We start from the raw sequence: 27,510 nt of genomic DNA, 5'->3' as shown, positions 1-27,510 counted from the left end.
AGCATACAAGAAGAGACTGAAAACATAACACACAGCTTTTCAAAGTCCCAAACTTTTATAAATAAACTTCCTTTCTTCATTTCTATACATTACATTTTATTTTAAGCCATGCATATTAGAGAGGATTAATATCCTCTCAAAACAGCTTAATTCAGTTTTGATAGTAACTCTTGCAAAGACTGTTTACTGGACCATTCCTCCAGGACTCTCTGCTCCACTTGGCTGTCAAAGGAAAACCAATGATATATGACAGCTGATGTCCTCTCCTGAAGATCACTCACTTCGACCAATGGTTTAGGTAAAGAGTCCCCATGTTACTATGGAAAATTAGCACATATCTTCAAAGACAACATCTCAATATCCACTTTGGTCTCCAAGAAAAGTACGCAGCAATGAAAAATTGAGTATTTCAATGATTAAAAATCATGGGGCATTTAACTCATCATAATATCGCTTTTCTGATTTCCAAGTTGATATTTATTGAATATGTGTTACAGATCCAAAAAGAATAACACAGCCACTTGCTCTCAAGAAGCCTCTTATTCTAGTTAGTGATGAGGATCCTTGCTCAAATGATTATTCTGTCGTATGATATGTTGATATCATATATGTGATAGCCATTCTGCCTAGACACAGACATGGCAGGGAGGGTCCATGGCGGTGGAGCCACTTTTCGGCATCAAGGAAACACTGGAGTTGACTAGGTGGAGAGCAAAGGAGGAGGTGAGGTGGGAATGGGAATGATAAGTAGAAAAGAAATATTCATGTGCAGAAAAGGAATATTGTTACATTGGAGCACAGGATGATTCATGACTTAAAAGGAAAAGAAAGAGTGTGGAAGAGAAAGAAAAAAATGTTCTTTACATAAGAAAGGTAGAGCCTATAGCAGGAGGAGAAATGCATAGGACTATAGGAGTGAAATGCAAGTAAATTATTTATTAGAAAGATAAGAATGTTGTTTGATAGCATTTCATTTAATGGTGTCAGAATGAATTAAGAAAAATTCTAAGCTTTCTAAATGGACCACAAGTCATAAGCATTTGAAAAATTAATATCAATTCTGAAGCCAACATGATGTAGATTTGGGACAAATTTTTCTTCTATTTTTTTTTTCTATTCCAGTTCCAAAGTCCTTGATCCACTTTGAGTTGAGTTTTGTGGATGATGAGAGATAGGGTTTTAATCTCATTTTGCTACATATGGATTTTTAGTTTTCCCAGCACTGTTTGTTGAAGAGGCTATCTTTTCTCCACGGTATGTTTTTTGGCACCTTTGTCTAGTATCAGACAGCCATATTTGTGTGGGGTTGTCTCTGTGTTTTCTATTCCATACCATTTGGTCTATGTGTCTGTTTTGGTGACTTTTGTTACTATAGCTCTGTAGTATAATTTAAGGTCTGGCTTTGTGATGTCTCTTGCTTCACTTTTCTTGCTAAGGATTGCTTTGACTATTCTGAGTCTCTTATTTTTCCAAATGAATTTCATGACTTCCTTAACAAGACTTCTAAAGTGCAAGAAGTAAAATCAAGAATCAATAAAGGGGATGAAGTAAAACTAAAAAGCTTCTTCACAGTAAATGAAATAATCAGGAACATGAAGACAGAACATACAGAATGGGAGAAAATCTTTACCACATGCACCTCAGAGAGAGCATTAATCTCCAGAATATATAAAGAACTCAAAAAACTCAACATCAAAAAAAAAAAAAAACAACCAACAAATAACCCAATCAATAAATAGACTAACAAACAGGACAGACACTTCACAGAAGAAATATAATCAATCAACAAACATAGGAAGAAATGTTCATTATCTTTAGCAATTAGAGAAATGCAAATCAAAACTACTCTGAGATTTCGTCTCACTCTAGTCAGAATGGCAATTATCAAGAATACAAGCAATAAGTGTTGGCCAGGATGTGGGGAAAATGGTACACTCATACATTGCTGGTAGGACTGCAAATTGGTGCAACCAATATGAAAAGTAGTTTTCCTCAGAAAACGTGGAATGGAACCACCATTTAACCCAGTTATCCCACTCCTTGGTTTATACACAAAGGACTTAAAATCAGCAGACTACTGTGGTGCAGCCACATCAATGTTTGTAGCACCTCAATTCAAAATAGTTAAACTGTGGAACCAAAGTAGATGCCCTTCAACAGATGAATGGATGAAGAAAATGTACTATATATATATATATATACAACAAAATATTAGTCATAAAGAATAATGAAATTATGATTCTTTCCGGTAAATGGATAGAAATGGAGAATATCATACTAATTGAAATAAGCCAATCCCCCCAAATAAAAGATGAACGGTTTCTTTGATATGCATGTTAATTCACAATAAGGGGGGATGGTTAGGGAAGAATAGAAGTACTTCAGATTAGACAAAGAGGAATGAAGGGAAGGGAGAAGGAATGGGAAAAGGAAAGATAGTAGAATGAATCAGACATTACTATCTTATGTGCATATATTATTACATGACTAATGTAATTCTACATGGTGTACTACCAGAAGAATGAGAATTTCATATAAGTATATGTCAAAATATATTCCACTATCATATATAACTACTAAGAACAAATTTAAAAAAATCAAGATTTTATTCAAAAAATTTAGAGGAATGATTATCTTAGATGAAAATAAGTTTGAATTAAGCCTCTGCACACCTAATGTTTTAGGTCTTCTCATTTTGACCTTAATTTTTAAAATAAATAATTAATTATCTATTATTTACTAAATAAACACTTAGAATTGATTTTAAGAAATGAGAAAATACAAAAATAAGAGTTCCCAATGAAACAAAATAATATTATTTTCATGAAGAAATTATATGTATTTTTCTGTAATAAGTGATTTGGCAAATCAAAAAAAAAAAGGCTTCACTGGACACTAAGTGTAAACCAAAGAATATTGTATTTATCAGAGAAAATAATCCATTTTGGAAATCACAAAAACATTTGATCATTTGAAACAATGAGACCATCTAAAAATCTTACTGAACAAAGTTGCTGAGAGGCAAGGACTTGAAATCTGACAGAGATGCTCAAATTGAGGGTGTAGAGTTTCCCCAAAAGGGTTATCAACACCATCTTGAGAGTCTTAAGGAAGCTGGACTGAAGAAACCACCTTCCATGTACATAGTCTTCTTATCCAGTGGGTGGGACTTGTACTTTTTCATTCGGACTTGATTTATGAAATGTATCTCCTTAAGTGAAGACTTCAGGAATAATAATGAAATGAGTATCAGAAAGAAAATTTCCCTCATTTTTGAAGCACTGTGCACTCGTTAGTTATGTATACCCAGAGTTGCGTGGGATTTTAGATTTTAAAAGGAGTTTTTAAAACCTGTGTTGAGCTGAGTGTGGTGGCATATACCTGGAATCTCAGAGACTGAGGAGGAGGCTGAGGCAGGAAGATCCCAAATTCAAAGCCAGCCTCAGCCACTTAGTGAGGCCCTAAGCAACTATGTCTGGGGGATGTGGCTTAGTGGTTAAGCAACCCTGGGCTCAATCTCTGGTACCAAAGAATAAAGATTAAAAAGTAAATAAAACCTATGCTGACAAAAGTACGAGTGTTCATCAAAGCTCACCTGGGCTAAAGGTCTAGTCAGAGCCAGAGTTGGCTTTCTAACAGGCCACTAGGATTTTGGAGATTGCTATAAAATTCCTAGTATATGTAAAGATTCAGTTTCCAAGAAAGGTGCTGACATAATCAAGAGCTCCTTCAGTTTTTAAAATGGGGACAACTTTTAAATAAGAGCAGACTTCTTTAAGGTTGGAGGTGAACCTCAGTAGTAGAACTCATGAGGTCCTGGGTTCAGTCCTCAGAACTATAAAAATAAAAGTAAAAAAAGAAGAGAAAAAGAAAAGGAATCTCTGATTGTGCTATTTATCATATCTTAGAAAAAGAAAAGTACTTAGCATAGCTTCTTTATTCAATTATTTACTTAGTATCCAGGACAATGTCATTGTGTGTCAATTCCCTCATCTGTGAGGAAAGAAGGAATTTGTTTCCCTTGTGAAGTTACAGTCAGAATTGAATGAACTAATGTAAGAAAATAATTAGAATTGTGTTTCATACAAATTCCAGGATTCATTAAACGCTTCTAAAAAATACCTAATACTTATCTAACCATCATAGTTTGGGTTAAGAACTTATTTCCAATATTTTACACATTAAATTATGACTGGTGGACCACAAATGAGTAAGACATAAAAATACTGACTTTGACTTCTTAAGAGTTATATAGCTTTCATCAAATTAAAAAACTGGGATTCAGAATACCTCAGTAATAATATGATTAATTTATTTCAAAAGAAAGTAATGTCCCTTTAAGCTTAAATTTGCAACCCAATGGCTTAATGGCCAGCAGTTTCCTAGATGTGATATTCTGATGGACCTTCAGATCCTTCAAGAATTGCTGTCATCTTCAATCAGCTGTCCTTTAATCTACTTAGGACTGGGTCTCATGTGATTATTAGCAGTTGCAGCTTGAGTTTAGAAGATTGCTTATTGACAGAGAAAAGTTATATTTTGCATTAAAATGTTTAATGCAAAATAGAGTAAGTTACAAATTCATTCAAAGGGGTTTTTAAAATGAAAAAAGTAATTTTGGATTTTATCTGATATTGAAGATTTTTATAAAAGGGCAAGACATAATGTAATAACAAGGCTACTATTGATCTATATTCTCTGTGTCATAGAAATTTAACTACCAATGAAAATAAGTTACCAATATAACCATGAACACATCAAAACTATTATTATTTTGAAGTTACATTGCAATATTGACTGAATCATCTGGAAACTACTTTCTCAGGAGGGAGAAAAATATTAATTTGGGAGGAATTAAAGTTAAGTCTTGTTAGCTTTGACTGAATAACATTATTCAGGAAGAGTATCACCAGGGCCTCAGGATAATGTACTTCCCATTTTTAGATTTATTCAATTATTTACCCAGCATCCAGGACAGTTATTATCTATGATCTATCATTCAGACTTTGAAATGTTAAAGGCTCTAAAACTTCCTTTAGCCTTTGCTGTAGCAAATGGATAAGAGTGTTCCTTATTTCTGAAAATAGAGACAGAGAAAAAAAAATAGAAAATAGGTTTTTCTCACCATTTATCATATGCATATATTCACTTCATAAATTTTCCTTTTATGTGTATATTGGGTTTATCACTTTTCCCCCCTCTCATATAAGGTAATAATAATTATAATATGTACTTTACATTATGTCATTATCATTCTCAAATTTTTTAGGTTCATAGATTTACTTGATATTTTCAATTACCTCTTTGATATATAAGTATATATTTAAAATTTGCCTAATCTACATACTTGTAAAATGTTGAATAAATAATTAACTCAAATGCAAAAATAAGAAAACTGAGATATTGAGAAACAAAGTGATTAGAGGTACTAAATGTGAATTACCAAAATAAAAAATGGCAATAAAAAGGCATCTTCCAATGATAGCTCATGATATATACATATATTAACTAATTTTAATGAGTTCAATTCAAAGACAATATTGTTCATACAATGATAACAAAGCTTAATATACAGCCTTTTAACTCTATCCTCTCCTTCTCCCTCCTATAAATAGCTACATTTTCCACAATACTGTTTTATAATTCTGCTTCCCTTTTATTCACTAATGTGTTTGCATTCCTCAGTGAAAGAAGTTCTTTTCAAGGAAATTTTCATGTTACTCATTGTTTTAGGATTTTTAGCACATAGTAGATGTTCAATAAATGTTTGTGGCATAAATAAATGAAATGTTGATTTGTGAGAATACGTGAGTTGATTCATGAGGACAGAAGCTTACTTTTATTTAATACTCCAACCACCCAAAGGTTTTAGAACAGAATGGTTGATTTTCATGAAATACCAAGCCACAGTCATAGTGGAGTGGGAGTACAAGGAGTGGCAACCAATTTGTAAGCATGTTAAGGTGTGCCTGGTCAAGATTTATTACATCTGTCTCTGATTCCTGCCTGCTTGGAAAGGAGCTAACCAATGTTAATGATTCCACCAGTTGGAAGGAAAATTGGAAACCTACATTTTATTCAGGGCCCTTTAGTTACTGGGTGACGGGCCATAGTTTACTATTTGAGGTTATCTGTGAGGAGTGAAATCGCAACACTCATCATGCAACTAAATGAGCATGCAGTAGTCAATAAGAGTAGTCAATAAGAATGCTAAAATAAATAAATGAATGAATGAATAGGGAAAATAAAAATAAACTCTGTGATCCCAGTGTGACACTATCTAATGCATAAGCATCACTATGTCTCACCCCTATCTGCTATCATCTGCAGCTTTTATAAATAATTGTCATATTGGATTAAGGGTCCTGGATTCCATAAAGCAGTTTGTACTAATTTCCCTGTGTTTCTTCCAGTTAGGAACAACTGGCAGCTGGAGCTGAGCCTTGGGGAATCAACAGAAGTGACCCATGACTTGCAGTTGTGAAGGTCCTGCTAACCATCAGATCACTTCCACAGTTCTCAAGGACTATTGGTTATGTTTGGTGGTGAAGGCAGATAAGGAAAAGGTTTGAGGGAAAACTAGAAGCCAGACCTAAAGCCAGGTGCTCATTAAGATTGTTTTCCTAGGGCTGGGGTGTAGCTTAGTGGTAGAGCACTTGCCTAGTATGCACAAGATCCAGGTTCAATCCCCAGTACCACCAATAATTTTCTTTTTTAAAAAAATTTCTCCTGGACAAAATATAAATAATCAGGTAGTGTGTTCTAGCTACCTATATTTGTATCAGACAATTTCAGAAAACATAGAATGCTGTAAAAAAGTACGCAGAAATCATGCTTGACTCCCCCTACCCATGGTTATTCTTTTGGACTTTGAACGTAATTATATACCCATATTACAAAATACAATGGATGAAAACCTGGAGAAACAATGGGGATAAAATCACCTTCTCTCTCTTACAGTTAGAACACAAGCAAACAAAAAAACAAAACAACAATGACAAAAAAAAAAAAAAACCCACAAAAAAACACAAGAAACCAACCAAACAAAAAAGAATTTAAAGAGAAATGAAGTAAAAACATGAACAAAATCTATTAAGAAAGACAAGCATCATCAGGAACCTAAAAGATATTCAAAGGAAGGAAGAAAATACTGATTAAATCTGTCCATCTCCAAAAATGATAGCATGAAGCAGCCCAAGTTTCGAGTCAAGAGCTCTGAGAGATCTTTCCATCTTTTAAGATCCTCTTCAATTTCTTTCTTTGTTGTTCTATAGTTTTCATTGTGAATCAATCTAATCTTCTGTTAGATTGATTCCCAAGTATTTTTTTTTTTTTTGAGGCTACTTTGAATGGGGTAGTTTTCCTAATTTTTCTTTCAGAGGGTTTATCACTGATGTATAGAAATGCATTTAACTTATGAATATTGATTTTGTATCCTGCTACTTTGCTGAGTTCATTTATAAATTCTAGAAGTTTTCTGATGGAGCATTTGGGATCCTCTAAGTATAGAATCATGTCATCGGCAAGTAATGATAGTTTGAGAATTAATATCATCAAAATGCTCATACTACCAAAAGCATTATACAAATTTAATTCAATTCCAATTAAAATCCCAACAACATTCTTCATAGAAATAGAAAAAGCAATCATGAAATTCATTTGGAAAAATAAGAGACACAGAATAGTCAAGGCAATTCTTATCAAGAAGAGTGAAGCAGGAGGCATCACAAAACCAGACCTTAAACTATACTACAGATTTATAGTAAAAAAAAAAAAAACCCAAAAAACAAAAAACAAAACAGCCAAACAAACAAAAAAAATGGCATGGTATTGGTACCAAAACAGACAGGTAGACCAATGGTACAGAATAGAAGACACAGAGACAAAGTAACATAAATACAGTTATTTCATACTAGACAAAGGTGTCCAAAACATACATTGGAAAAGGGGACCCTTCAACAAATGGTGCTGGGGAAACTGAAAATCCATATGCAGCAGAATGAAATGAAACCACTATCTCTCACCTGGCACAAGAATCAACTCAAAGCTGATCAAAGACCTAGGAATTAGGCCAGAAACCATGCACCTAATAGAAGAAAAAGTAGACCCAAATTTTCATCATGTTGGATTAGGTCCTGACTTCCTTAACTAGACTCCTAAAGCACAAGAAATAAAATAAAGAATTAATAAATAATGAATTCAAACTGAAAAGCTTCTTCTCAGTAAAGGAAACAATCAATATGTGAAGAGAGAACCTACAGACTGGGAGACCATTTTTACCACACAAACATCTGATAGAGAAATAATTTCCAGAATATATAAATAACTCAAAAAACTTAACACCAAAAAATTAAGAACCCAATCAAATAAATGGGCTAAGGAACTGAACAGAAGAAGATACACCATAGATCAACAAATACATAAAAAAATGTTCAACTTCTCTAGTAATTAGAGAAATGCAAATCAAAACTACTCTAAGATTTCATTTCTCTCCAGTCAGTATGGCAATTATCAAGAATACAAGCAATAATAAGTGTTAGTAAGGATGTGGGGGGGAAAGTACATTCATATACTGCTGGTGGCACTGCAATTGGTGCAACCACACTTAAAAAGAGTATGGAGATTCCTTAAAATACTTAGAATGAAACCACCATTTGAACCAGCTATCCCACTCCTTGGTCTTCACCCAAAGGACTTAAAAATCAACAGACTACAGTGATGCAGCCATGTCAATGTTTATAGCAGCACAATTCACAATAGCTAAACTGTGAAACCAACCTAGATGCCCTTCAATAGATGAATTGGATAAAGAAACTGTGGTATATATACACAGTGGAATATTACTCAGCATTTAAAGAGAATAAAATCATGGCGTTTTCAGGTAGATGGATGGAGTTGGAGAATATCATGCTAAGTGAAGTAAGCTAATCCCCAGAAACCAAAGGCCAAAAGTTCTCTCTGATAAGTGGATGTTGATCCATAATGGTGGGGGCATGAGAAGAATGAAGGAACTTTGGGAAAAGGGGAAGGAGGGGAGGGGAGGGGGAATGGGGGCAGGAAAGATGTTGGAATGATATGAAAATCAGTACCCTAGGTACATGTATGACTGCACACATGGTATTGCATACAACCAGAGAAGTGACAAGTTGTGCTCCATTTGTGTACAATGAATCAAAATGCATTCTGCTGTCATATAAATAGAACAAATAAATAAATAAATTTAAAAAAAACGAGTTCTGAGAAAGAACAAAGAGAGATACAGATGGTCAGAGTGAGCAGATATTACAAAGAAAGAGGAGAGAAAAGACAAAAACATGAGAGGTAGAAGCAGGAGGGATGGCAAGAGGTCTTTGCCAAAAGAGGAAAAACAGCATGAGAAGAAAGATGCCCCACAGCTCACTCTCTAGGATGAGCTGCAGAAGCTTGTGGACTGCCAGATTCTGTTTTGAAAAAAATTTCAATAAACAACAAAAACATATTTGATGGCATGAAGGAAGGAAAAGACTTTATTATATTCACTATCCACCAGTGGGAAAAAAAAAGATAAATCATTCAGCATTAAAGAAAAATAAATAAATAAAGGCTACTTAGCTACCTAGGTCAACTGGAATTTTTCAGTGTATTAATAAAACATTTCTAAATAAGGGAGTTGAAAACTGGTGTCCCAACAAAACTCTGCAGAGAATGTTTATTCACAATTGATAAAATTTGGAAGCAACCAAATACCATTCAGCGGTGAGTAGATAAATAAGCTGTGGTATTGACAATGGAATATTATCCAATACTTCAACAAAATGTGTTTCAAGCCATGAAAAAAAAATGGAGGAATGTTAACTACCTATTGCTATGTGAAAGACGGCAGCCTGAAAAGTTCATATACTGAATGATTCCAAATAGGTGACAATGTGAAAAAGGCAAAAACTATAAAACATAAAAAGATCAGAAGGTGCTCAGGATTGGGAGAGAGCAAAGGATGAATAGACAAAGCCCAAAGGAGTTTTAGGGTAGTGAAAATACTCTGGGCTTGAGTACTAGAGAGGTGGATACCATTTTAACCATTTGTCTAAACCCAGAATATATAACACCAGGAGTGAAGCTTGAGATAAACTGTCAGCTTGGTGAGATCATGGTGTGCTGATGCAGGCTGATGTAATAAATGTACCATTCTGGTGGAGTGGTAGACAGTGGGGGAGGGTGAGCATGTGTGGGGCCAGGGGCATGTGGGGCTTCTCTATGCCTTCTGCTTAATTTTGCATGAGCTGGTCTAAAAAATAAAGTCTTTAAAAAAAGCAGACCCTCCAATAAATAAATAACACATTTTCAAAGGGCGGGGGATCAGCCTCTTTTCCTATCCCTCTATTCTGTTTTATTTGTAACTCCTCATAGATGAGAGCACAGCATGGAAGAAATTTCTTGGAAAAAACAATTTTGTAGAAAATTTTGCCTGTTGTATTTGTGGAGGAAGGGAGAAAAAGGAAGAATTTGTAATGGTTTACCTCTATGAAATAACAAAATACAAAAAACAAAAATCAAGTGGATTTTCCTTGAATTTTATATTTTAACCAAAATGCAGTTTTCATTTTAGTTGCATCTATACAGGTTATGATTTTTTTTAATCATTCAGTTTTAATTCTGGAGCTCTTTTCCCATTTTTGAGTAAAGGAAATAAATCCTTGAGGTTGCAGGATGTGACCTGCCCAAGTTTAGCTAGTTGAAATAAGCATTCTTAGTGTTCCCTTGTATTTATTTCTGGGGTTCACTAAGTAGCATTAGCTACAAAGGATCCAGCACCTGCTTCTAGCAGAAACCAAGCAAGTTAAGCACCTTTCCAGCATGGGAGATTGAGACTGCTTTCCTCAGCAGGTGAGAGGTTGCCAGACCTGTGATGCTGACCCCTTCTTGTCCATCCTTGCCCATAAACTCTCAGCTAAAATGATACTTCCCCAAGGAGAAGGTCTTTGAGTTCAGGGCAGAGGGGATTGTGCTGGATTCTGCCAAGAGGTTTTACAAGACTCCTGTAAGGACAAGGCTCAGAAAAAATTACTTTTCAGTATAAAATCAGCTTCAGGCAGATTCCACTAGCTGCAAAAAGGCTTTTGAGTATTGCTTCCAAGTGCTCGCAAAATTGACATTCTCATCAACAAATATTTGTTGAGGAACTAATATACACCAGGTATTCTGAAAGTGAGCTTTGGGGGTTTCCAATATTGTCAGTCTTGTTGGTCAGCCAGAAACATACATAAAAGATAGACAGTCAAACCAGTCTGTACAAGGTACAAGATACAAGTTCTTAAGTCACGCATAGGAAGGAGAGATAAATGGGTTGTTAGAGATAGCTGCATGGAAGAATTGATTCTTGAGCTGTGCCTTAAAAGATTTATATGACAAGAATATAGAAGGAAGGGTAGTTCAGTTTGGAAAATGCAACCAGCCAAGATCCAGGCTCAGAATGTGTCCTGGGGAATCATGAGCAGGCATAATTGCTCTGGCTACAGACTATCTGCAGAGACTGGATGGTCATAAACTTAGAGAAATGGTTGAGTAAAATTTTCATAAGGACAAGAATGCCAGATGAAAGATTATAGGCAATGAGAAGCCATCAAAGTGTTGTGGGTAGATGAATGACAGGCAAAGAGATTTAGGAAGATTATTCTGGTAGGTGTACAAAATGTGGAATGAAAGTCAAAAGATGAGAAATGAGAAAAGGTGGAGAATATTATGACAAACTAGGTGTGATATAAGAGCCTTAAAAAATAAATAAAGCCTATAATCAAGCGAAATTATGAAGGAAGTAGTTGTGGACCTGGTAACTCAGTCAGAGTTTGACTTGGAAAGATGATCCAAACCTGGAAAGATCATGTTTCACATAGAAAATGCCCAGTAGCCAACCTAGTTGAAGACACCATGTTTAGGAGTGTTTCAGAAAGGGAGATAATATTAGCCCTTTGGCACCATGGGAGTGAATGAGTCCTCTTGGGTAAGGAATGTTTTATTTGGTATGAACATTTAAAGGGAACAAAAGAAAAATAGAGACCAGTCTCATGGCTTCTTAGATGGATAGAGGCCACCAACTGTGTTTGCAAACTTCTACTTGGATTTTCTAGAACAATTTAATGATACAAGACTGCTGTTAGTAGCCATAGGTCATTCCATTCTCCAGAAGGAGCACCACAGTCCACCAATCTGAAAGTGAGACTTGAGCTGTTGGAAACCTTGGTGACTTGGCCAATGTCTTTCAGAGGTCCAATCTTCAAAGCCCATTTTGAAGAACACAAAGGCCAGTTGCAGACTGAGGGACTCTATGCTGTTTTCATTATTATATAGCTGAAGATTTTTCATAAAGGAGAGAAAAATAAAACTCCAAGTGATTAAATATACAACAAAATGTTATTTAGAGTAAAATGTGACAATAGCTAGGAATTATACTTTGGATACTATAATACAGATATAATATTATAAAATGGATACACTAATTCATAATAATAATGTTTACTAATGCTTATCACATGCCAGGCAATGGCTATGAAATTTATAAATATTGAGTATAATTTTTAAAAAATGCTGATGGAAGATAGTATTACTTTCATCCTCATTTTAAACATATGAAAACTGAAAGTTTACCCTTGATCTAGATCATACAGGATGTGGTGAATAGTGGTGCACCAGAATCTATAGCAAGAACCAATACTGCTCCTTCTAAAATTAGCCTTAATTTAGGTAGATCTCCTCTAATCTCAGAATTTGGTATAACAAATCCATTGCTAAAAACAGAACAAAGACGATTTAAGTACACATCCAGTTCATTTTAACTATATCAATGACACAATTGGAGAAACCTTTGCATAAATTATCAATGGTAAGAACTCATATTTTCAGTTCATTTGTTAAAAAGGCAGTAAGTTACAGTGTTTCAAGGGACCTTTTGTTACATTGCAAAATTCGTATTGAAGATAGACCTCAGCTTCACTTAATGTCTCCACATAAACTATTTGGAGAAAAATATAGCCAGTTTATAAGAAGTGCAGAAATGCTGTTAAGCTTAATTAGATGTAATTGTCACACTTTCATTAGCTATTAACATTATGTAAAGATAAACTAATGCGTAATGAGTTCTTTCATTGTCACATAATTGTAATTTTAATGATTACATTATGACCAATATAATACAGTGCATATTTTCAATTTTCCCATTAGTGGGCAATTATTTATAAGGTTTTCTATTACAATCTGTCCATAGAGACCAAGTTATTAATGCCTCCATTTTCCTATAATGATGACCACAGTGTTGAAATCAATATGATAGCCACGGGGAGAATTTCAAAGTAACATGGAAAGAACAACAAAACTACAACCATGAAGCAGTTCATTCAGCACATGGCCTGAGGAAATTTCAAGATGAGGAAAATAAGATATTAATATTCTTATGAGAAGTTCTCGTTTACAAGGTTTCCCCAAGTATATTTTCCCTTATTTTTTTTTTGTGGCCTTAAGTCCCCAACCCTTTCCTCAGACTGTTTTCATGGTATAAAATATTCAATAGCCTAGCCTTTGAAAAATGTCTTCAGCAGTTTTCACCATGCAGAGAATTAAATTAAAATCCCACAAAGGCCATTTCTGGGAAATTTTTTGAATTGTTCAATTTCAGGCTTGTATGTCAAGAAGTGAAATGCTGATGAACTATATGATTTGCCCCAAAGACGATGAAGAGTGGTGAAAATTTATTAGAACAAAGGCAGAGGGTGATATGACGACAGTCATTTTGGCACCAAGGGGCTAGGAATAGCTTCTGCAAATTAATAGCAAGCAATAACCAAAACACAATAAATAGAGTTTTTGTGTTTAAATAGAAGGCTTCTTCCCTATTCTTTGGTTAAAGACTGAGACTGTTTGGTGGATCTGGAGAGATGTTAGGAGTATGTGAAGAAGTTCAGGAATGTGGCCTAATAAGTACCTGACCTTTGCTAGTTGCACTACTTCATCCTGTAGCCCTGTGAACTCATGCCTCTCTCCCTCAACTATATGAGGGAAAGACTATCTGTGAATCCCTGGAACCTTACACTCTACAAAGTTTGCAGAAGAAATGAATGAATTACCAAGATTAATGAACTAGTCATATTATCTAATTTGATGACAACCAGATTTTCAACAGGTCATTTTCCCTACTTGAGAAAAGCTGTTGACCAAAGTGCTCAATAAATATGCATTCATGTCATTTGGTGATATGATTAAAAAATTTTTAATCTTTCCATCCCAGTGGAGGAGAATCAAGAATCTTTGCACACAATAGATCACTGGTTTTCAAACTCTGGTATGTATAAGACATACCTGCAGAACTGATAACTGACAGAGTCTCAGGTCCTCTTCCCAGAAATTCTGAATCTGCAGGGCCAAGAGGCTATGCAAGACCCTCCAGAACATTCTGAAACAGGTAGTCCACAGAACACCTTGAGAAACAATTCAGGTGGTGCTCAGTTCAATAGCTGAGAGACACACAGACCAATAAACACAGCTTCTGCCTAGGATTCAGAAGTCCCTGTCAGTGAAGCCTCACAACAAGGGATCTTGAGAAAGTCACTAAATTTGCCTGGTCTTAGATTTTCTCACCCATAAAATGAGTGTGTTGGGCTCATTTCCCAGGTTCTTTACCAAGATGTCTGTACAACTAAGGGCCCAAGAAGTTGGCAACAGAGATTCTTAAGCTATGTCTGAGATCTCAAAAAGTCAAGCAGGACAAATGTTGTCACTTATTTACCCAATAAAAAAAACCTTATATTCTTTATATTCTCCATTTCCACTCATTTACCAGCATGCCATAATTTCATTCTTTTTAATGACTGAAGAGAACTCCATTGTATACAATATATACCAAAATTTCTCAATCAATTCATCTGTTGATAGGCATCTGGGTTGATCATGCTAAATGAAATTAGCCAAACTCAAAGGTCGAACTCAAAGGTCGAATGTTTCCTCTCATATGTGGAAGTTAGAGTAAAATAAAAGAAGCGGGGAAGGGAGGATAAGATTACATAAAGAATCAATCAAATACAAATTAATGACAGGCGAAAAGAAGTCTAATAGAGGAAGGAGAAGAGGAGGGGGAGGTGGGAAGGGAAAAGGAGAAGAGAAAAAGGGGGCGATCATGAACTGAAATCAATCTCCATGCATGTCTGATTTTTTTTTCAGAATGAGCCCAAATACTATGTATAACCACAAAGATCTAGTAAAAAATTGAAAAAATAAACTTATTGAAATATCTGCATTTTTCATTCGGCGCTAGAACGACATCACTTCAATGTACTTCCTCTGGTTATCAGAACTCTGAGAGCAGTTATATTTGTCTCAAATTTATAAAAATGGAGAAAGAATTAAATGTTACTTAATAAATGTAGTTTCCAGGTTACATCTTTCAAAGTGTAAAGATCACAGTGGTAAAATCGTACAAAGGAATATTGGAGGGAAAGATATTGTAACATAGGGTTGTAGAGATTCCTAAATTCTGATCTAACTCTAAGAGTTCTTGACTAATGTTCTTTACTAACTTAATGTCTTAAGTTAGTAAACTAACAATCCAAACAGCCACCCCAGTTACCCCCTCAAAAACTGAGTAGTGAGTGATACCTATGTGTCAGGTGCTCTTTGAGTGTACAGGGATACAGTGTTGGGCAAACAAAAGTCTGGCTCACAGGATGCTTACAATCTTATAGGAAAGACTGACAAGAGCATACCATGATATATTGGGCTATAATAAGTGACATGGAAAAAGTATAGTTTGATAAGCAGATTGGGAGTGGAGCAGTGGGAGTTATTGTCAAGCAGGGCTCTCCCCCAGGTGTGGTGGCACATGCCTGTAATCCCAACAGCTCCAGAGCTGAGGCAGGAGGATCATGAGTTTAAAACCAGCCTCAGCAAAAGTGAGGCACTAAGCAACTCAATGAGACCCTGTCTCTAAATAAAATACAAAATAGGGCTGTGGATGCGGCTCAGTGGTAGAATACCCCTGATTTCAATCCTCAGTACCCCTAACCCCCCAAAAAGATAGGGCTCTCCAATAAGGTGCATTTGAATCAAGACCTAAAAGAAACAAAGGAGAAAAATCATTTAGCTATCAGAAGGGACTCCAGAAATATTGAGCTATAGAATATATGCATTTCAAAATAGGGAGATGATTCATCTTCTACATTATCATGAGTTTTACTTAAGCTAACACATGAATGAGCTCATATTCTGGGCAGACTCCAGGCTTATAGAAAAAGTACATGGTCTTGATTTCTTAACAGGTCTGTGGGGAATGCAGGTGAAATCTGTAGCCTATTGATCGTCTGACAATGAGGTCAGAACCTGGACTTTGGTACAAAACTTAGTTTTCTGCTTTAAGAGCATATCTTGGTTTACTGTACATCCTTGTGGGCCATATATTTTTAGCTCACTCTGGGATTTGTTCTATCTTGGCAGGGTTTCTCAGCTACTTTCATTTCCTACCTACTGACATCTTGATGAGCATAGTTCATAAATATTAAAAATAAGGAGGTGAGACCGGCTGCAAAGAACCTGCCAACACCTCCAGAACCTCCAACAGATTCCCAGTCCAGCCAGAGACTATGCTTCAAACATCAGTGGATTCTTCCCATCTAGGACAATGTCTGACACCTACTTAGCACCCTGGGAGTGTGTGCTCAAAAAACGTTTGCAAAAGACTTGAATGAAGCTCCATTTCTGTGCTGCCTGTCTCATGCCAAAATAAAAGCTCCCCCTAAATAGAAGAGCTTGGTGTGAGTGTGTGTGGGAGAGGGCATATGGGCGTTATGTTAGTAAACAGGATGTTTTCTATCTTTTATGAGAAAGCATGGCAGCTGCTTGCTAAGCTCCTAATAGGGGAAGCTGTTAGTTTTACATTCTTGAAAGCCCCTATTTGCATAGACCCTTTATAGAAGACAGACGTTAGAAATGGAAATAGTATCTGATCACCAAATCTCACTTGTGCTAGAAAGTTCTGCCTATGGTTTGTGATTTTTGGAAATGTGGATGTGCTGACAACAAAATTAACTCCTCCAAAGAACTGAGAATTGCCTACTCTCATCATCCCTCTCACTGTAATTTACATGACTTGACGAAATTAGACCGTTATTTTCATCGGGGTGATCTGCAAAATCATAAAATGATGTGTATTTTGGGAACACCTAATTAACTTTCCTTAGTTCCACCGAGGTTTCAGCTACGGCTATAAGCATTGCAAATATCATAGAGGTGTTTCCATCTAGCTTTGGTAACCAAAGAGATGCTCCAAAGACTTGAAAGAAAAATGTCACTATAAATCAGACAATGATGAGAATTCAAATAAAATGGTGAGCCTATGGTATAAAATCAGGTACACACTGCTTTGCCAAAACTTGTTTTGCTTCAAATAGCAAGAAAGACTTACATAATTGAAGCCAATATTAATAATCAAAACAGCAAGATTGCAGACATATACACACAAAGTCCATCTCTCTTTACAGTTTTTATCACAAACATTAACCAATATTGATCAAGCTGTTAGACACAAAAGTTTGCTTTAATATATAATCAGCATCTGAAGTGAAAGCCACATTTCCTAGACAATTGCCAGCACCTTGTGTCATACTTGTAAATAATGGGCAACTCCTATTGAGCACCATCTGCTTAATAGAGAGAAATGTTCATCTTAATTAGCAAATTCTTCTTATTATTTAATATTTATTGAACACCCACAATGTTTTTGGCATCAAAAACACCAGAAAAACACTCTCTACCCACCAAGAATCCACCTGCTAAGGAAATATGATGAGTCGGTTTTATAGTCATTTCTGTTTTTAACATATTTCATGTACTTTTTTCCAGGTGACAGAGTCGCAAATGGTTCACTTTTGGAAGGGTCTTCTTTCCTAATTAAGGTAGGATGGTGAGCTAGCAGATGAGTTATGATGAAGACAAAGAGAAGATAAAGGGCAAATTAATTACAGTCATCATGAAGCCTAAGTGAAATACACTCCATTGATGGAAGAAAAATTAATGCACTCCTAAGTAAAACTAACTATATTTGCTATGCACTGACAGTTGGGACTATAGAACTGAATCAGAAATAACAAACATGGAGCAAAAATTGTCACCTTGAAATAGCAACTATTCTTTGTTTTGAATTTACCCTCAGAGCTTAGGTGTCTCCACAATTCCTTGGGACACTCCTTTCATTATGATGTTATTAACATACGGTTAAGAAAGATTTCATGGTCAAAGATCTACTCTCAACTAGAAAAAAATAAGCTAGATTGGCAACACTTTCTGGAAGCCCCAAATTTAAGTCCCTTCTATTTCCACCTCCAATCAATAACAGTTCAAGAAAATTTCACAAGTTCAATTTTAAAACTTTGCACATCTATGACTATGATAGTATCTTTGCATGAGATATCTAGTAATGACTTTAATTTTTCTTTTAGTGCACATTATTAAAAAAAAAGAAAAATGTGTTTTGCTCCAATGATTGAACATCTCATACAGGACTGTTTTACCATGTCCTGAATTCTAACCCATTCTCTACTGCACGTGGTTTCTATGTTTCTAGAAAAGTGTCCCATCCACATCTACTTTGCCAGTTTCTAAGTGTTTCAGTTTTTTTTTTTAATGATTTTAATTAAGTCATATGCTGTCTTCATTCCATCTTTCTCAATAGGAAAACATATAATAAATGTCCAATAATTCTTGACTTTGTCATAATGCTTTTTGTCCTTGGGTTTTACTATTTCTCATAAATCAGGAATGCAAACCCCAGAGGGGAAAGCTCCAGAGGAAGGGCCCCCAAGATCCACATGTTAGAAATGAGTCAAAGAACGGAAAATTATTCAGTGTCTTAAATTTATGGATATACTTTCTAGATAACTACCTCAGCCAGATAATTTAGGCAAAATAGAAATTGTATATTAGTAGAGGCAATGATGTGGTGATAGCAGTTGTCAAACAGTGCCAATCTGAACTTTAAATGAATATAATTTAAAGGAAATACATGACAGAGGAAAAATGACAAGCTCATACATTGTCAGGATAATAAATACCTAATGAGCAAAATTGGAAAGTAAATAGTAGGCTGAACATACACCCAAATGTTGGTTCTTTACTCAAAAGTCAGAGAACAGAATGATCTGTATCTCTATCCAGAATGATAAAGCATCCCTTTCTTAAAAGCTAATGAGCAGCACCATCTGGCATGATTACAGAGGAGCAAGATCTTAAGAAAATAAAGGATACAATGACAGAGCTACCGGAGGATATTCACCAGAGGTTAAAATTTTTTTTTCATTAAAAATATAGCAAAAAACAATTGTAGGTGTTCACATTACAATACACGAACAGTAAAAAGATCACAGAACCAAATGCTTTCAAAATAAGTGAATGTGCTTCCTAATATCTTAAAATCTTTCTCTACCACATTGGTCTCCAAAGTGTGGCCCCAGGACCAGCAGCAACATCATTACTTGGAAATTTGTTAGAAATGCAAAATTATTGGGCCATAGCAAAGAGACACCAACTCAGAAACTAGGGGTAAGACTAGAGATCTATGATTAATCAGCTTTTCTGGTGATTTTGGTATAGGCTCATATAGAACCACTGTTGCATCAATCCAAATAAGAATGAGAAAGTTTTGCTGTTTCTACTGGATAACAAATAGATTAACTACTTGGGTCAATTCTTTAAACAACTTGTTCAAGTACTGAAGAATAAAACTCAGTGACTCCAGTTCCTCGAGTGAGATGATGTTATTTTTGAATAAAAGAGCTCCCATTCTCATACTCTTTTGTAGAACAAGAACAGAACAAACTACTTTAAATTTCTACTTTAACGGTACTATTCATGAAAGTGTGCAGTTTCTTTTTCTTTAAGCTGCTTTGTTAGACCCTGCATGACAAGTTTTGCAGGTTTGCCTGCGTCTCTTAAGTTCTTTAATTGTTTTCCATATCTAGGTCATTCCATCTGCAAATATTGAGGACCTACTACATACCTTAGACTATTCTAGATGCTTGGGTTATGTTGCTGAACAAAACGTATGATGATTCCTTCTCTTAAGGAACTTCTATTTTAGTAGAAGAGACATATTAAAATCAATTAACAATAAAATCAGTAAGTATATTATATAAAGTATCAGAAGATAAACAATGCCATGGAGAACAAAAGGAAAAGCAGAATAAGGTAAAGAGAATTGGGAATGCTACGTATGTGAGGCAAGATTTCAATTTTAAGTAATATCATGGTAGACTCATTGAACAGGTGAAAATAGCAAAGGCTAGAGAAGTTGGTCATGCAACATATGGGAGGAAGAGTGCCTGGCAGTGAGTGTCCTCCAGTGGCAGGAGGAAGTGAGCATAGGGGAAGACAAATAAATAAAGGTCAGAGGAAACAGAGGGTCAGATTACCAGGGCCCTCATCATCATCATCATAAGCCTTAAACAACTTGTGCTTTTATTTTAAGATAAAAGGGGACTCCTGCAGGGTTTTGAGGAAAAGAATGACATGATCTGAATTATATAAAAACACTTTCAGTAATTTTTCTCTAAGCCTATGTACAAATTCATCAACCATATATACCAGGGGTTAGGAAACTCGGCTTCCGTTTTTCTGTTTTCTTTATGTTCATCATAAAGTTATTTAAAAGGGTTCCCACTAGGGAAATTCATGTTCTTTGTTATCAAAGAAGTAAATGTTTGTAAATGTTTGTTTATTTGGAGACTATTAAAAGATGAAGTTGGGAAGTGAAGCTCAGCTTGTTCTTACTGTAGTTCTCAGTTCTTTTCCTTGTGGGTCTTCTGTTTTCGCCTTCTGAGGTTAGAGTTATATTTGCCTCTAAAGACCCAAGAGTGTAACTTTGGGTTTGGCTCTATGACTTTTTTTTTTTTTTTTTCACTTAGGCTAACAGAATTGTGAATGAAGTTTTGGAATCTGCTTCAAAACTGAAGTGAAACTAAAATGGAAACCTGTATTTGAGGAATGGCTCTGTCAGTGACTTATTAAAAACCCAGTGCCCAGTCACAAAAATCCTGGAGAAGGTAATGGATTTGACAACCTTTGGGTAAGATAGAGCAAGGGTGATGTCTCTGAAGAGAACAGTGGAAACTTTTTACCAAAGTCAACTCCTAGAATATGTCACGTTGCTGTGAGTCTTCTTTACTGAATGAGTGTTTTGAAATTTACAAGTATTTCACCAAATGACAAATTTGAAAAACTATCAGATGGTATTTTTTTTCCTTCATTCATCCATCAAACGTTTCCTGAATACCTGTTACAGTCAAGCATTATGTCATGGCACTCAGGGTAACAAATATATGAGAGCTTCTCTCAAGAGGTTTGTGTACCACTTGAACACATTAGACAGACAAAAAGAATGCATGGTAAAAAGTGATTTTCCTATAAAAACTCTAGTTTACAATACTAGAGGCTTTCAAAGGATATGAATTCTATTTAGGGATATTACAAAAGACTTCATGAAAGAAGTAACATCTGATTTGGCCTCAGATCCTGTTCATAATGTCTGGGCTGTTTTGAATTATCATGATAGAGGAAGTACAATTTAGGCAGAGCAAAGTAACTTTGCAAAAGCTGTAGGCCACTTAGCTGAATGAAGCAGAGTAAAAACATCCTTTTTTTTTTTTTTGACATATTGGAAGCATAGGTCCTATACAAGGTCTAAGAATAAGATGAAGACAGGCAGAATCACTAATCTTAAGTGTATTGTCCCATGAGAGAAATGGAAAAGTAATATAAGAAGTCTGATAAGTAAGTCCCTTATTGAATTCTTAAGAATTTCTGAGCATCATCATTAAGAAACTTAGGAATAAGACAGGGTCACAAAATTGGAATTCAATTACAGATTACCAAGGCTATTTGTGAAATAGCTATGCTTGATTTATATATTTCTCCAGTTCAAGAAATAATAAAATGCTGTCTTGTCCTTTTGTTCAAAGCAAGCTAAAATAGCACAAATTAGCAGAATTGGACTGGCCTTGGATCTTGCTAAAAATGCCAACCCCCAGGCCCTGTCCCCTATCACCTGAATCAATAGGCAACATGATGAACATTAAAGTTTGAAAGTACTATCATGATCTAAAAGGACATCCTCTTCATTAAAAAGAGTTAAGCAGGGAAGTCAATTTTGGAATGGTATTTTAGAATGTTTGTCTAAGCAATTAAAAATCTTACAGTATAGGTGAACATAATATAAAATGAAAGCTCTCAAAATAATCAACTCTTTCTGAAAGAGTTAAGATTTACAAGAATAGAAGGGGAAAGAGACTGCTTCTGGCTCATGTATTTTTAAAATTTATATATCATTTTTAGTTTTTTAAATGTTGACCTAATCTTGAAGGGAGAAAATGGCCTGAGGAAAGAAAATCATTAAATAAAAAAAGAAAAAATCCAAATTATAGAAAACAGGAGTTAAGTGAACTGAAGAGGTACATCTCATGACAGATAATTAATGATTGAAGTGTGTGTAAAATTTAAAAGTCTTGATATATTTTAATGAGACTTCCAATTTAAGACATATTTGTCTTTGAGGTTCAAACTCTTTGTAATGTTCTGAAATGTTTATATTGAGGGAACTTTTAGCACAAGTGTCTATTGGGGCTTTCTATATAGTATTATCTGGCTGTGTGTTCAACCGGCTGTCAAGGCGTATCATCTGGCCCAGGAGAACCTTATTTTCCTCAGTGGACTGGTGGCAAATCTTGATTTCCACAACTATCGGTGACCTGCCCAGCCTTCCTTTTAAAAACCTACTCATTGAATTTGAGATGCTGCTCTTGTTGTAATCCTAAGTGAATGTCTTGTCAAATGTAGCTTGCACGCGCACAAGTAAATATGTTTTTAAACAGGAGAGGCTGGTACTGCTGCCTTGATAAATCAAAACCATCCCTTCTATCTTCCTACTGTGAAAATAGATCTTTTCTTTGTTATTGAATTTTTAATTCCTAACACATGTATATTACAGAGGAGGCTCAATATAGGTCACTGGATGTCATCATGAATAATGGGAAAAAGGAAGTCCCTATTCCCCAATGCTTGTTAGCAATGAGAACGCAGCCCTGGATGCCTTAGTATGCTTTTTGACTCAGGAGTCCTATGGGCCTGCCCTCTACTGCTATGTGAACTTATTGTTCCTGCCAAATATATCAACTGGGGTGGGAACATTAATTCATTTTAACAGAAGAGTGTCAATGATGCTCCTGCAAAAGTGCTGAGATGCTATATTTGCAAAGACAGTCTTCAAAATGGAAAAAAAAAAAAGATACTGTTTTTACTACTGTGTCCTGTCCTTCAAATCCAAGATTTTTTTTTTTCCACTTTGCCTGTTTTCTCTTGATCCAGGTTTTCCTGGGGCTAGGGGCTATTTATTTGAAGTTGGAATAACTAGATCTTTGTATTCAGAGTCCACGTCCAGTATTAATATTCCTTTGCATAAACTTGGCACATGTCTGTGCCTGTGGCTGACTCCCAGGGCTGGCACAGTTGCGTTGTTTGTCTCTGTTTTTTTTTTTTTGTCTTTCTACTTGCCTCATTGTGCTTGTGGAGACAGCTTGCCTCCTGTGCTGACAGAGGAACTCAGAAGAGCTCTCAAGTTCTCAGGGGAGAAGACTTGAAACCCCTTCCCACTCTAGAAACTACTATGAGTTTGCCAACCTAAGGGATGTGAGCCAATTTAATTCTACAGTCAATCAACGCAATGGCACAAGAAGCTTTCAAAATGGCCAAGCTGAAATAGCGAAACCTGGGCTGCACTTCAAACCCTTGCTAGATTATAAAACTGTCACCACAAACAGCAGTGAGGAATGACACATCACTGATTTCTTTTTCTCTCCTCAAGATTGAGTGGGAATGGATAGAGCACACTGTCCAGGAGGAGCCAGGTAGAAACTCTGACAGGTACAAATCAGTGTCCCATTTTGTCAGTGTTTTCCAAAAGTGACTTGTGCATCTGGCTTCCTAAACAATCCTTAAGAGCGATTCCCTTTCTTCTTACCCTCTTCAACCTGAGGCAGGAACATCTTGAAACCTTGATCTATTTGCTGCTAGCTTTCATTAATTTCATCCATCCCTGAAGGCGGAGCCACATTGGTGCCAGCTAATTAAGACCTATTTAGGGCAGCACAGAGTCCTTTATCAGACTAGAATTAGCTTTCCTCTTTTAATGGGGACTGTAGTTTTCTCAATTATTACTTAATTAAATAATGTGCATACATTTGCCAACAGATTCCTAAAGTGCAGTGAGAGCTGAAATTGCCCACCTGCCATAGGTAAGCAAAATACCTCACGACAGCTCTCTATTGCCTTGCCAGAAAAGTTAGCATTCCTTTCGCATCCGCACGTGCCAGGCACATACTCACGTTCTTCAGTGTTGAGTGTGGCACCATGTGCAGCTGTCAGTCCCACAGCACCTCCAGGGTGTTTCTGTCTTAAGATGTATTAACTCAAATGTATAAAATCCAGCAGGCTAATATTATTTATGCATACCAACATTCAAAAGGAAAAAAAGATTCATTTTGATCAGATTGTCTTAAATATAAGACCTTTAATTCCAAAGGTTTCTGGAAGAAATAAATGTTCTATAGAATTTATAATTCTAGTTTTCCAGAAATATATTTGGTAAGTGAAACTATAAAGGTGACTGCTGCCCAGAAAACCTAGAATTCTAAAGAAAATTGGGTCCTAAAAGATAAAGGACAGCTGGGCACAGTGGAGCATGCCTGCAATCCCATCGTCAGGGGAGGCTGAGGCAGGAGGATCCCAAGTTCAAAGCCAGCCTTAGCAAAAGTGAGGTGCTAAGCAATTCAGTAAGACCCTGTCTTTAAATAAAATACAAAATAGGTTTAGGGATGTGGCTCAGTGATTGAGTGCCCCTGAGTTCAATCCCCAATACCATAGTAATAATAATAATAATAATAATAATAATAATAATAATAATAATAATAAGATAAAGGGCAAATGAACTACTGTTCTACTCTGCCAGCTTTCGCTATAAAGCTACCCTGTCTAATTGACAAGCCAGATAATTGTAGGGAGTAAATAAAAAGAAAAAAAAATTAAGTTTCATTTGGTTTGAAAAAGAACTTTAACATGCTTGGTCTAAATTTATTCTAAGAAATTCAACAGTGTATGCATTTCTTCTAGTACTTTATGTTTCTTTAGTTAGGAATCCCTTAACACAAAAATAAAAACATTGGAAAAATGAAAAGATGCCTACCTTAGATTGGAAAGTTGTTTTTGCTAAATGGACTTTGACTACTTTGAAGAAGCTAAGAAGAGTATTTTTCTTAGCTAGTAATTTTTTCTATCATGAATCACTTTATAATTTTTTAAAAAATTGTATAAATTATACATAATGGTGACATGATCTCTCCATAAAAAAAAAAAAAAAAGCTTAATGACAAAAATGAGAACTTGCTGACAAGTTCCAATAAGTCCAGGCTAACCAAGCAAAAAAGCTTTACAACAAAACTAAAGTCAAATGGACACCCTTTTATTCCTTACTCCCTCTTTCCTACAATGATGTAGATCACTTGATTTGCTCCTAGTTACTTGGGGGGAAAATATTAGAAACTTTTTTTTTTAGTAATAACCAATATACACCCTGGGAGTATAGACCTACTTGAACGCCTGACATGAAATCATCTTCTTTGTTGCAAAATAATCTTGAAATGTTTGTAAGAATCCCACAGCATGTTGTGACGTTGTTCTTACTCAAAGATTTTGTGTGTATGTTGTAGGATGAAGCAGATGAATAATTACATTGGTGTTGCTTGGACCTTTGATTGTTGGCATGGTGGAAAGACACATGAATAAAAACCTAGTGGCCCACAATCTGAATAAAAAGTTTCAATTTGAACTCATAATTATTTTACATGTAAATAATGTACAAGTCATATGTTGTTTATATTCCAGCTTCATCCACTGTAAGGACTATGAAACTAATACCAATTCAGTAACAATGGGCACCAAAAGTGCCAAAGTAATGCTTTTTTAATGACTGAAAGAAACTGGTATCCTTTGGAAAAAAGTCTCAATGCAGGTGTACTTCAGGTTATATTCAAGAAGAGCAGAAACATCTTACAACACCAGGAAGCAGAGATCTAACATTACTAAGGAACACTGAAAAGATTCACAGCCAATTTGAAGAAGTTGCTATTGGTCAATGTAGGATAATTTTAGCATAAAGATATAATTTTAATGAACTGAAATGCTGAATTCAAATATGTTTAAGTCTGTTGATCAATATATAAATATTAACAATAACAAACTTATAGGTAGATTTGGGAAATGCTAGGAAACTAGTGCGTTAAAACCAGTAAATAAAGAGAAGAGACTGGTACTATCTTATGTCTCATGGTAACCAAATGGCAAATGAGGGCACATTTTCTTTATAAAGTATTTCAGATAATAAATGAAAAGTTATGATGAAATATCACCATTTTTGCCACCCTAATAAATTATTGGGTCTAGTTAATGATTGTTAATGACTTCTAACATGGTAAGAAAGTATTACTCCTGATAGAAATACCACTAATGGTCTTGGCAAGAAAACAAATCTGAATCCAATCAATCCCCAATGCAGAAATATTAATTCAAAAGAAATACCACAAGCTGCAATTAGCAAATTTAGATTGTAGAAGACATGAGACTAATGCCTAAAACAGTATGGAAAGAGGAACCATATAGGTTAAGAGAAATACAGGAAATGAATCAATCAATCACAATTTGTGAAACTTGTTCTAATCTTCATTCAAACTCACTGTTAAAAATTTATTAATGAGACAACTGGAGAAATTTTCAAACTGACTAAACAGATAATAATAGTAAGAAAATATTGTTGATTTTTTTGTAGGACAGTCACATTGAATTTTTTGATTAACATTTGCAGATATACACTAAGATATTAATAAATGAACTGATATGATATCTGAGATTTGCCTCAAAATGCTTGGGGAGGGAGAAAGTATATAAAGGATAGACGGAACATCATCAGGTATGAGTTGATAATTATCAAGCTGAGTAGTGGCTACACAGAGGTTTCCTGCACTCCTAGTCTCTCTGCTTTATAAGTTCAATATTTTCCTTCATTAAAAGTTTTTGTAGATATTGTTGGTTGAAATTTGTCAATGAATGTCAGAACACCATGGGTAATCCTTAGACAATATGTCTCTAGCATATTGATAGAATGTAGATTTAAATCAAAGTGGGGAGAGTAGTCTTTGAGAATATTTTGTTTAACCTTGTATTGTCTGACCAGATTCTACTCAAATCATCCATTCCACCCTTTGCTAAAACGCTCACATAGTTGACCTCTTCTGTCTGGTTGTAGTACCTGGCAGAGCAACCACATAGCAACGAACTCAGTGAAAAACAACAGCAAGAATGTATCATAAAATAGTTTTAGACTTTAAAAAATTTACTTTGGTAATTCTACCCATTGAAAAGTACCTGAAAATTACTTTTACCAAGCAAGTAAATTTGCCA

At 35.4% G+C, this 27,510-nt stretch overlaps 1 protein-coding gene across 2 annotated transcripts in view; it reads right to left on the bottom strand.

The window, feature by feature from the left end:
- The window catches only part of St6galnac3 (ST6 N-acetylgalactosaminide alpha-2,6-sialyltransferase 3), a 517,138-nt gene that overhangs the window by 171,231 nt on the left and 318,397 nt on the right, over positions 1 to 27,510 (bottom strand). Inside the window, exon 4 of one of the 2 annotated variants that reach the window (XM_058578929.1) lies at positions 9,272 to 12,324. The exons of the other annotated variant lie outside the window; for it this stretch is intronic. Within the exon in view, the coding sequence (XP_058434912.1) occupies positions 12,300 to 12,324 (25 nt within the window). The 3' untranslated portion in view covers positions 9,272 to 12,299. Of the gene's footprint in view, positions 1 to 9,271; positions 12,325 to 27,510 lie in introns of those variants that run through there. 2 annotated transcript variants of the gene reach the window in all.

The sequence above is a fragment of the Marmota monax genome, unplaced genomic scaffold (genome assembly GCF_021218885.2).
Source record: "Marmota monax isolate L192 unplaced genomic scaffold, Marmota_monax_Labrador192_F-V1.1 WCK01_AAM20220418_F8-fsc00046, whole genome shotgun sequence".
NCBI lineage: Eukaryota > Metazoa > Chordata > Mammalia > Rodentia > Sciuridae > Marmota > Marmota monax.
Note: the sequence above shows the minus strand (reverse complement) of the source record. Positions and strands in the feature narration are given on the sequence as shown.